The 11,805-nt window shown below is 37.5% G+C and overlaps 1 protein-coding gene across 1 annotated transcript; it reads right to left on the reverse strand.

Annotated features, from left to right (window-relative positions):
* Window positions 1-2,909: 2,909 nt before the first annotated feature.
* Window positions 2,910-11,316, reverse strand: rp9 (RP9 pre-mRNA splicing factor). The gene is made up of 6 exons (XM_044138684.1): window positions 11,004-11,316; window positions 10,878-10,908; window positions 10,652-10,781; window positions 6,119-6,210; window positions 5,760-5,821; window positions 2,910-3,442 (listed from the first exon to the last, which is right to left on the reverse strand). Exons 1-6 carry the CDS (start codon window positions 11,153-11,155, stop codon window positions 3,247-3,249), a joined length of 663 nt encoding a protein of 220 aa, XP_043994619.1. The 5' UTR covers window positions 11,156-11,316; the 3' UTR covers window positions 2,910-3,246.
* Window positions 11,317-11,805: the final 489 nt, after the last annotated feature.

The raw sequence follows: 11,805 nt of genomic DNA on the forward strand, positions 1-11,805 counted from the left end.
AATAAAAAAAACAGAAGTCATGTATATTTGATTGCACATTCAGTTGAACTAGTTGACTAGTTGTAATAATAAACTAATCCAAAGAGAAATGCTTTAATGTTTGTGGGTTGCTATTTGCTCTCTAGCCACCATTACATTCCTTTTTTCACCCTGAGGAACTGCAAAGTTGCTTCAGCTTTTTGATGCTTTTCTTCTAAGACTGGAGAGTTGTGATGCTCTTGGCTGAGGCTGAGCATGCAGAAGGCTCTTCTATACCATCCTGCTCGCGTTCTATTTGGAGCGGAACAATAAACCCCACCATGCCAGCTCTATTACCAGAAAGACTCGCTCAAGCCACGACAGAGGCACCGCCAGATTTAACAGATAAAGCAGGAGCTTTAGGGAGTGTTATTCTTCTCCCTGTCATTTGTCTTATGAGTTCACATAAGGCTGTTGGAGAAGTCTTCCTGTTTCTTTTTGAACACCTCCCCCTAATTTTGAGACTTGTTTTGGATTAATGTCATATGAGGACTCCTGGAATGTTCAGGTGACATTTTCAATTCATTTTTGACTAGAAAAGATGAACACAAAGAAAACACAAAGAAAACCTTTCGGCACTACCGAAGAGGTTTTCTTTTTTTAATTATGTAAAATACTTTTCTTTTTGGTTTTGTCCTCAGTAAGCTTTAAAAAGGTGATTTCTAGGACAACCTTGTAATCATAAATAAATCTAGGCTCAAAAGCAGCGTGCAGAGCCCAAACTTAAGTGTGTGCTGTGCGTTTCAGCTCAAACACAAGCAGGACTTTGAGTCTGACCTGCCTCTTGTCCAAAATGACAAACTGCTTTAATAAAACGATTCCACTGACCAAAGGCTCTGTATGTGGCGACACCTCCCTGTGAGCTGATCTCATCTGAGACTCATTGTCCTAAACCTGACCGTTTCACAGAAGCAGATTTATCTCAGCATTTCAATGAAAGCACAAGAAAAGAATAATTAAAAAAAAAAACAAGACAGAACAGCTTCCACAGAAGGTGCACAAGCAAAGAGGGGAGTGAGATGAAAGGATAAATGAAAACTATGTTGCTCAGAATCAGCAGCGAAAATGGCTCTCCTGACTGTATGATCCGTCATGCTTTGATGCAATTTCTCACAGAAACACACGTATTTTTCCCGACAGCCGTTGGAACGGCTCACAAGGCTGCAGACTCGAATCTAAATGGAAATCTGGTTTGGCTGGTCCCTGTTGGTCTGCTGTAATTGTCTCACTATCAGGGCCATTAGGAAGAGGGAATGTTTCCAGTTTATTTCCACAGGGACACATATTGGTGGGGAAGGAAAGTATCCGACTTCCTCAAATTTTCCTAAATTCCTAACTCTGTTGGTTTTAACACAGACAGGGCCTTCGACGTTTTTCACATTTCGGCATGTTTCAACCACAAACCTTAACGTTATTGGACCAGCACACCAACACAAAGTATAATTCTGAGGTGGAAGGAAAATTTGTACAACACTCTAAGAAGCATTTGTCTTAAACTCCTCTAAATAAAACCAACTTTACTTGCTTTGAATAGACCAGTGCGATTTGATCTCAGTATTTTTAAAGTTGTTCTGTGAAGACCTCAGACATTTGAGAACATTAATAAACAAACAGCATCATAAAAGACCTAGATACACCAGCTAGATCAGGAGAAAAGTTGTGGAGATGATTAAATCAGGTTTTAGTTTGATACACATCACACATGGCTGTTTTTTTGTCTTTTTTAAATCGGCCATATGAGCAGCTGCCCATGAAAACATAAGCAAGAACAAGTTTTCTATTGCTTTTACACATGTGCTGTCAGTGGGTAGTTGGAGCCCCCATGTGTTGAGAAGATCTCCCTTTCTTACTGCTGAGAGTAGCGAAAAATTCTTTATGGCATTCAATCATACAAGAACTGTCACTGGATAACCTCTACTTTAAACATGTCACAGAGTTTGATACATATCCCTAAAAAAAAAAAAAAAGAAAAAAAAAAAGGATGATACATTGACAAGCCTGCCAAGACATGAGTGGAAGAGAGGCCACAGGAAAGTTGATGTTCACACAAAGCCAAAGCTGTTTTGTTTCAATCTTGGCACACATAATAAAGGGAAACGCTACAAACATGTGCGTTTTTACTCAAATAAGACCCAACATGTATGTTTTTGGAACCAGAAAATACAGTAAGGAAATGGTTTAAATCAAAACATATCCACAAGTAATAACGGTCCAGACAAAGTCCAAACCTAGGGACAGGAGAATCTGTAGCAAGGCTTAAAAATTACTGTACGCACTTACTCTCTCTGGACTAAACTGTAAGATATATAAACACACTATTTAAACTTATTAATTTTTCTTTAAAATGTATTTTATTTTCTAGACAAAATACAGTTTCTGGCAATAGCAGTACAAATTTAAAAAGCGGAGTACATACTTTTGGTGAGTTTTTTTTTTTTTTTGACAAAACGTAACAAATTCTTAATGGTGGACTAATCCATGTTGCTGGGATTGCAGAGTGATGACAGGCATTTAAGAAACACTGCAGTATTCAGTAAACCAGAGATGTTCAGAGGAAAAATGTTGTGGCTCTTGCAGAAAGGTCAGTCCAGTTCTTTCTCTCTTAATGGTCTGAGCTCTACACAGCTTCTTCACACTATGTTCAAATCATCAAACCCCCACAAAAAAAAAGTCAAGCACATTAAAACGAGGCCAAAGATGACGGACATTTTTTACAGCTACAAAGAATAAAATAAGAGAGACTTCTTTATCCTCTGGACATAGACAATTTATTCACATACAATCTTTTCTCATTTCTGTGGTCTTTTTTTTATATAGAGCAAATAAACATAATCCAACCTCAAGTCATTCCAAACATTTCTGGGCCTTTACAAACATTCAAACATTCTGGCTGCGGTGGAAAATACGAAGCTTTTTATTAGAAGCTTTTCCACCTCTCTGAATTCAACACGTTGCAATCACTTTTGGATGAAATGAACAGACTAACATAAAAGAAGCAAAAGTACAATCATAAATAATGCTTTTCCTTTGTCTTCTGATCATCATGCAGATCTGGCCAAGTCATGACGGAGAGGGGAGCCAAACAGCTGAGAGAAGTCATGCATAGTGGATTTACAGTTTTACAGTGTGAATCCTCTGAGAAAGGCTTAAATGAGCCTCCCCAGAGCACTCTGCCGGACAAACTGGATTTTACATCCAAGATCTACATTTTCCCTTCCTACATTAGCTTCAGTCTGAATCGGAGCTGTCGGTTTTAGACGATTTGTGCTTTCGCTTCCTTTTCTTCCTTTTCTTCTCCTTCTTCATCTTGTCCTTCCTCTTTTTCCTCTTCTTGCGATGATGGTCCGAAGAGGACGAGGAAGAGCTGTCTGAGTCTGAGGAGGAAGAGGTGGTGTCCTGGAGCAGCTGCTGCAGTTGCTGAATCCTGTTAAGAGAGGATAAAAGTAGGGTGCACTATGGCAGGATCAGCCGAGTCAAATCATCAGGCAAAAAGAGTTTTGGCCCAATAGTCACTTCAGGTAGGCATAAGAGAAATAGTATTTTTAGCACTAATGTGTTTCGTTCAGTAGCAGGGGTAGCTGCATCCTTCTTTCTCTCACCTCTGAGCAAAATTTCAGCTTTTACTTAAGATACAAAAGAAAGTTTTTTTTTTTTTTTTTTTTTAATCTCATCTAACCAAAAGGAATTACTTTCTGCCAAAAAGTCATTCTTTCAGGCCTTTGGTCAACAATGGCTTCCTTAATGTAACTTATCTTTTAAGGCCAGATTTGTGGAGTGAACTTTTCAAAGAAGAACTGCCAAAACGTTCAGTCCCACAGCATGATGCTGCCCCTATGCAGTACCCCATACCATAAACAGAGAAATACGCTTGTTGTATATGTTGCAGCCAACCGAAAATTACAAAGAGATACCGACAGCTTTAGGTCTAGCAGACCAAACAAACATCCCCACCCACTTCTATCTGATAAAAAGATGGATGACACACTACAAAGAAACAATCCATCAGAAATTAGGGAGAGACAGACTCGAGTGGCATACACAGTATCAAGAGATTCTGCAAGAAAAACTTGATCCTATGGGAAGCCGTACAACAGCGAAAAAAAGAAGGCATGAAATGTTACACTGACACGTTATAAGTGTCCTTGCAATGAAGACCACAAAAACAACACAATGGCCAAGACCTGAACCTTTAAATATTTTAAACTAAAAAAGAAAAAAAAGAAGATGCCATGCTTATTGTAAACAGTAAATTCCCAAAAGATAATCATGTAATTAATTTTTAAAAAGAGGAGGTACACAGTGAGACAGTTGACTAAGAAAGGAGAAATAAAGCTGAAGCTACATTGAGATGATTTTCTTCAAAAATCAGAGGTAATCAGTAATTATTTATCTGTCCACGCTTACATGATAACCTTTAAATCTGATTTAAGTTTTCTTAAATGTGTTTCTACACACTGCATGTATCCAGTGCTTTCATTTCCTCTGGGTGTAAAAATGTTTTGGTGTAAAGATGTTGGATCGTTTTAATAATGGGATTTGTTTATAAATATAAACATAAAAGCTACAAAAAAGTCAGAACCCTCGCTGACTCAGCAGTAGAGCCATTTCTTGGCTACTTGTTAAGAGGACTGTTTCAAGGGAAATAAAAATGAAACAGTTTAGATTACCATTAGTGAGAGCACAGAGAAACTTTTTCTGTAATATAATGAAAATTGCGCCTTACATTTGAACAGATTATCTTCGTCGGACAATCAGAATCATTTAAGATACAAATCTTCAGCTAAGTTTACATTTTATTCTTTTAATGTAACTAACTTAATTGGATCTGCCACCTTACAGTTTGGACAAAGTTTAAGATGTTTATTACACTTCAGTTTATTAGCAATTTTACCTTAAGAATTCTTAAAATGTATCTCAGTCTTAAATTTAAATCCTAAAAGTCATAAATTTAACTTGAGGAAACAAAAGAAACTGATGGAATTTATGTACTTAAATAATTAAATTAAAGTTTTTAATAATGGACTGGATGGAAAATTAAAATTGGGAAAATATAATTAAGGCTTTTTCTAACGTTCTCTCGTCCCTCCAAACCCAGACGAATAAAAAGGGACAGTGAAGGCTAACCTTAAGCATGACAAAAGAAATCAAGGACAGAGATTAGGAAAAACAAGTGTCGACAGAAACAATGTAACCACCTCGGAGAAGCACGAATCTCTGTATTAGCGCCGAAGAAGGTATTTGAATGACCCAATCCAACGCCACTCATGCAAGTACAAGACACACCAGCTCAGGTTCTCACCTTCCCTTCAAAGAAAAGGCCAACATGAATGTGGCAGGGAGCTGCGTAGCTTAAACTTTAAAATGCTTCTGGCCTTTAAATAACCTTTTCTGTAATGCAAGCTGAGACACACACGTGTGAGTGTACTGCTACTGCTGCTCTGCGTGCACTCAGGCACCCCCACAGCGCGTTTTCATGGTGAACTAACCTCACATTCAAACATCCTGGTGTCAAACCCTATTTGTTAGCAGAGGGCACAGAGAGCCATCCGCTGTGACATTATTTCCAGGTCATCTGAAATTGACCAAAACCTGCAGGAGGAGCAACAAACATAAATGGCACCGTCTTAACTGTGCAGGGATCTTGGCTGCCTGAGGGTGGCTGAGAAAAGGCTTTGTTCCTGTTTAAAACACATGCCCATTTGAATCATGCTCATGTTAAAACAAACAAAAAAAATCCTTACCTGGTTTCTTTTTCATTTCTTTTATTTTCTCGGATTAAGTCATACATGGGATCTTCATGAGCCTAGGAATTAAAAAAATTATGACTAAAAGGAAGAAAAAGAGATTAGTTCCTACCATTCCTCTAACAGAAAAGTGCTGCCCCTGCAAATTCCAAGCAATGTTTTGTAAGCACTTTTAGAAAGACTAAATAAAAGACAATAAAAGAGATGAAAGAAAAAAGACAAAACTGCACTTATGGTAATCATTGCAGAGGCTGGGTTTTTCTACAAAGAGTTCCCTGTAATGCAGAGCCAAGTTGCATTACAGTCTGCTGCAATCATTAGTGAAGTTGTTTCACATCAATAGGAGTTAAACTCACAACTCTGAACTGCTCCAGTTTCTGGTTGCCTTTGATGAAGAAAGGACACTCCTTGTCTCCTGTCCTGTGACCATAGCGCTTGCACCTCCAACCTGCAGAAAGACAAGTAGCGATATTAATTTAAAACTAGAAAATTACTGAAGAAATTTAAATGGGGCCTGCCAAAGTGCCCGTCGGTTGGGACCCAGGGTTCTGATGCTGAAAATTAGCATCAATGCTAAAGTAAGCTACAATGTAATCAATAGCATGTAGAGAGTCACAAGCATGTTGAGCAACATGGACTTAGTCCATTCAGTATGTTAAAATTAGTGTATAAACTAAAATTAGCCAAAATGCTAATGTTAGCCTAAATGCTGCCATTCAAATTTCAACGTAAAAGTAAAAATCTGATTCATACTTCGTAGCAGTTCATTACTAGAAAAAAACACTCGTCTCTTAACACCGAATTAACAGCAAGTAGTATTATTGTTTATAAGACATAAGCTCTTTTGACATATGCTTATCTGATTAGACACAAGAAATTTACAGATGCTAAATTTTGCAAAATTAAAAATCAGATGTTTACTTCGTGACACTTGGTTACAAGAAATCTCTCTCATCTCTTAGCAAGAGATTAACAAATAGTGTTATTGTTCAAAAACACAAGATTTCTTCTGCTCTTTTGAAATACCGTACTACTTATCTTACACTACTGACTACTTAACAAGAATTATGCAGTTGGTGGATTTTGCAGAAAAGTGAAAATGTTTTTTTTTTGTCATTGGTGGTGAATATATCATAAAACAGATATTCAACGCAAAGTAGAAATTTGATTTATACTTTGTGTCAGTTCATTACTAGAAAAATCGCTCTTAACATAAAATGAATTAACAAGAATTGTGCAGTTGGTGAATTTTGCAAAAAAGTGGAAATATATTTTCTTTCATCATTGGTGGTAAATATATTATAAAACACATATACTTTTCTGTAGTAAGTGTTCCACCAAGGTGGAGCCTCTAGTTTGTGTTCCGCCATCTCTGTAGTTCTCTCCATCTCTGCTCTGTTGCTATGGTAATTGATCCACTCTGAAAACTGTCATGTGTGAGTGAGACACAGAGGGGGAGACAAAATTCTCTCTGTTTTGAGCCTAACTGACACAAAACAGTGCAAGTTAGAATTTGTTTGGATTTGAATTTGGCTCATTTATTTTTTTTTGCCAATTACATTGCCATGGTTACTCAAAATGCCAATAGAAGTAATAGCCCGCATGACGAGATCCAGCCGTTTTGATATATATATTAGCTGTGTCAGAATTCAGGACCTGCATCCTTTGAAGGACGGATTTGTAGGCCGATTACGTCGTAGCGTGGCGACAAGGCCTGTCCAAATTTGAAGACTCCTTGAAATGCGTCCTTCTTTTCCCCAAATTTGAAGGATGGGTCCGGTGTATCCTGATTGATTAAAGTTGAGCCTTCAAACATAATAGGTTTATTTAATTGTAATATCCTATCTGAGATCTGGAGAGTATTATATTTGTAAATGAATAATTTGCTTATATGTATCCCTTGTAGAAAAGTGCAATGCACATTTGAACATTTTAGAATCAAACTAACTGATTTACTGTTTTACTATGGAACATCCTTTACTATAAAAGGTGAAGAATAATACAGAAATCAGTAATACATGACTGAAAAACAAACTTCGGCGACTTTTTTTTTCTTCACCGCTCTCTGCTTCACGCTGTCACGGTTGCTAGGCAACATGAGTTACACTGAGGTGGGGGCGGGGACAGTTGGTGAAGGCTAGACCTGTCCGAATTTACAGCTTTTCCCTTCCGGTCGAGGTTTATTCGCAGCCTGTGAAGGACCCATCCTACATAGATGTGTCCTTCGAAGGATGCAGACCCTGAATTCGGACACAACTAAGTAGGGGTGCACGCAGCATGTGAAAGGAAGCGGCAATTATTTTGAGGTGTTGAATAATAGGTGCCTTCCATGCATTGTATGGAGGAATTGAAATGCCTTGCTTTGGAATGCCTAGGAGGCATTTAGGAGGCATTTCAATGCTCTCCTGTGCTCTGCTATGGCAGCCCCCCCCACCTCTTTTTTTAAAGAATTGAGTGTTAAGATCTCAAAACTGAATAATACATTGAGGTTCAAAGCAAAACTTTAGAAGACAGACAGAATCTGCAGCTAAATTCTGTCCAAAAACAGACATTGTATCTTCCTAATAGAACCCTTAAAGTATATTTTATGGCCCTCTTAGTGATTATTCTACCATTGACTTATAAGTCTGCGACTTCAAACTATATTCAAAACTTAAGATGAATGGTGAAATGTCTTCAAAGACACAAGACGTTGAATTCCCTTCTACTTCATTACTTGTCATGTCCTCAATGACTGAGAATCCACACCAGATAATGCAGAAAGTGAACAATAATGTCTCTGTTTACTTTCTGGGCTGAGATAGAGAAAAAAATATCTCAACATTTTGACTAAGGATTAAAAGCAGAGAGTCACGCTCAGTCTTTTGAACAAATGCCAGTTTAGTGGAGAGACCTTCTGTGTGCTCTCAGAGTCCCTGACTGTTCCAGCAGCATGACAATGTGTGGGATGAAGGAATGAATGGACACAGAGTTTAATGACACTATTTAATGTGTCACAACAACAGAATGTTATCTCTACGCCATTACGAGGCTCTCTCCTGTTAGCCAGAAAATCCATCACAAGTGTTTATATGAGTTTTATTGTCTTCCAAGGTTTCTGCAGAGTCACTGGTGAGGATTTACTGTCAAGTCATGTTGGTGCTTTAAAACAAAGCATGATTTACAAAAAAAGACTACAGATCTACTGTCATCTACAACAAATTTATTTTTACTGAATGTGCTTTAATACATGTAGTAGGGGGGCTGCACAGTGGCGCAGTTGGTAGAGCTGTTGCCTTGCAGCAAGAAGGTCCTGGGTTCGATTCCCAGCCCGGGGTCTTTCTGCATGGAGTTTGCATGTTCTCCCTGTGCATGCGTGCGTTCTCTCCGGGTTCTCCGGCTTCCTCCCACAGTCCAAAAACATGACTGTCAGGTTAATTGGGCTCTCTAAATTCTCCCTAGGTGTGAGTGTGTGTGCGCATGGTTGTTTGTCTTGTATGTCTTTGTGTTGCCCTGCGACAGACTGGCGACCTGTCCAGGGTGAACCCCGCCTCTTGCCCGGAACGTTAGCTGGAGATAGGAACCAGCAACCCTCCCGACCCCATTAGGGAAGAAGGGTGTAAGAAAATGGATGGATGGATGGACATGTAGTAGGGCTTTCTGTAAATGGTGCTGCATGGTTTGATATTTATGTAATAAACTAAAATATTACATAGACAATGTCATAAATAGGTTTTTAATCTTTTCAAATGTCAACACAGCTAAACAATAATTTATGATTATTTTAGTTTAAGGCTTATAGTTACTCTCATTTCAGCATTGGTTTTCCCACAAATAAATAAAAACTTTCTGCATGACCTTTATAGGGAAATCATGTAGTTACAAGTCTTTTACATGCTACTCTCAAACACAAAACATTTAAAAAAGGCTCTCACTGAGCTGGACAATATATGAATTTAATCAGAAATAAAATACTGCTGGTCTCACTGAAATATTACTGAAAAGAATTAAGGCCACAGACTTAAATGTCTGAACAGAAATGGTAATTAGACGTTTCAAGCCTGAATATTTAAAAATATGATGCATCATCGAAATGTTAGATTTTGAGGAACTCAGTGAAAATTTTGCTGATTAGTAAATCGTTCATACCAACAATTCCCTGCTGAGATTTTATGCTTTCATGAAATATAATCAATGACAAAGCCCATCAGATCAGAAAGTTCTGTTCTATGAATTTATGGTAGATTTTTCTACACTGGTTAGTCTATAAACATTAATGAATGGATCAATAAACAACTGGACAAATGTTTGCTCTTTAGAGAAGATGGACAGATAGATTGATAGAATGAAAAAAAACAGAGAACTAGATGTACTATAAGGTAAAGGGATGAGTAGGTAGCCTTTCAAATGGATCTATGATAATTATACATGGATCGAAGAATATCTTATTCAACACATAAACGTATACAGTATAAGCATTTATGTGCTTACTTACAAAAATATTTATGCATAATAGATTATGCATAAATAAATTAACAGACAATAAGAGATAGAAAGAAATCTGGAAATCCAAATACATTTCAATTATCTATTTTAATTTAAAGTTATCCAGATCTGAGAAAAAAAAGAAAGGAAATTCCATTCTGTACCAGACTGCAGGACATTAAGTTAATTGGGATGTAGTAATATGATTGATGAATCCTGCAACAATGATTCCACCTTTCTCTATGTTTTTTTCCCCCCAGTCATTAAGATGCTTGATGAACACTTTTACATAAGCATATATTGTATTGGGAGTTTAGCTAAACAGAACTGCAATATGCTTGTGAAAAATCAAGCTTAACAAATGTAGGGCACATTTTTGTTCTAATCAGAATAAATTCAGGTAGAGGGTACCGGAATGCACTCACACTGCATCACCTTCACCTCCTTCCCCAGAGGCATCCAGAGCCCCCTGGTGGGGGCGTGTGCCAGGAATTTCCTGGCGTCTTCATTTCCAGGATCAGCAGGAATACAGTCTTCTGGTTTTTCCTCGTGCTCCTATAAACACAAAGTGTTATTAGTACGAGAGAAATTTAAAGGGAACCTTTAATGAAAACCATTTTATGTGAATTTATATGCATTTCAAAACGGTACCTTAATGAACCCTGGTGGGGGTTTTTCATAACTGCACAGAAGGAAATAAAAAGAAAATATTTCTTTTTTTACTTAACACGTAGAAATTATCTTTCTTTAATGTGATAATTAAAGAAAGTCACTCACAAAGTCTCGATGTGTTTCAGTTTTTGTACCTCCTGGTTGAGTTTCTTCGTTTGCGTCTTCAGTTTCTCCAGCTCATTTTTGGATGTCTTGTGTTTCTTGTGCTCCCGTCTGTCCTCACTCTCCCTATCTCTTGTTCGTTTTCTTTCCGACATGGTTTTAACGACAACAAGCAGTTCTTCTAATTAAATGAAACTTTACTGCACTTTATGATGCATTATAAAGCATTTCCAGTTGAGAGTTTTGACGCAAACTCGTCCCTTCTGGTTGCTAACGGCTTGCTAACTGCACAGCATTGCTACAATTTCTCTACTTCCTGTGAGGTCGGGCTGGTTATTGAAAGTTCAGCGCCATCTGCAGGATACGGGAGGAAAAACTCTTCACATTGTGTGATTTTTTTCCCTGCAAAACGAAAACGACACGTTCAACGTTTTGAGATACCCTAACCTAAAATAACGTTTACACTCGGATAAATGTCCATATAATATGTAATATTACAAGTGTAAAATTAGTGTTACTAACTTCACACTTGTTAATATTGGATTTAACATTTCCTGTTGTAATTTCTATCCAATTTATTCTGGCTACCTGTATAATTGACATAAATCCATGTGTGATCATATTTCAATTAACAGTACCATAAAAACAATATTCATTCTCTTTAGAGTAGATCATATTTCTAACCAAAAATTGCAATCTATTTTGTTGTCGTGTTATATTTTACACATGCTGCAAATCACATATTTGGAAGGTGGAAGAACAATAATATGGTTTATAAATAGAAATCTGAAAGTCTAAAACTGAA

This window comes from Gambusia affinis, linkage group LG14, assembly GCF_019740435.1.
Source record: "Gambusia affinis linkage group LG14, SWU_Gaff_1.0, whole genome shotgun sequence".
In the NCBI taxonomy this organism is placed as follows: Eukaryota; Metazoa; Chordata; class Actinopteri; order Cyprinodontiformes; family Poeciliidae; genus Gambusia; species Gambusia affinis.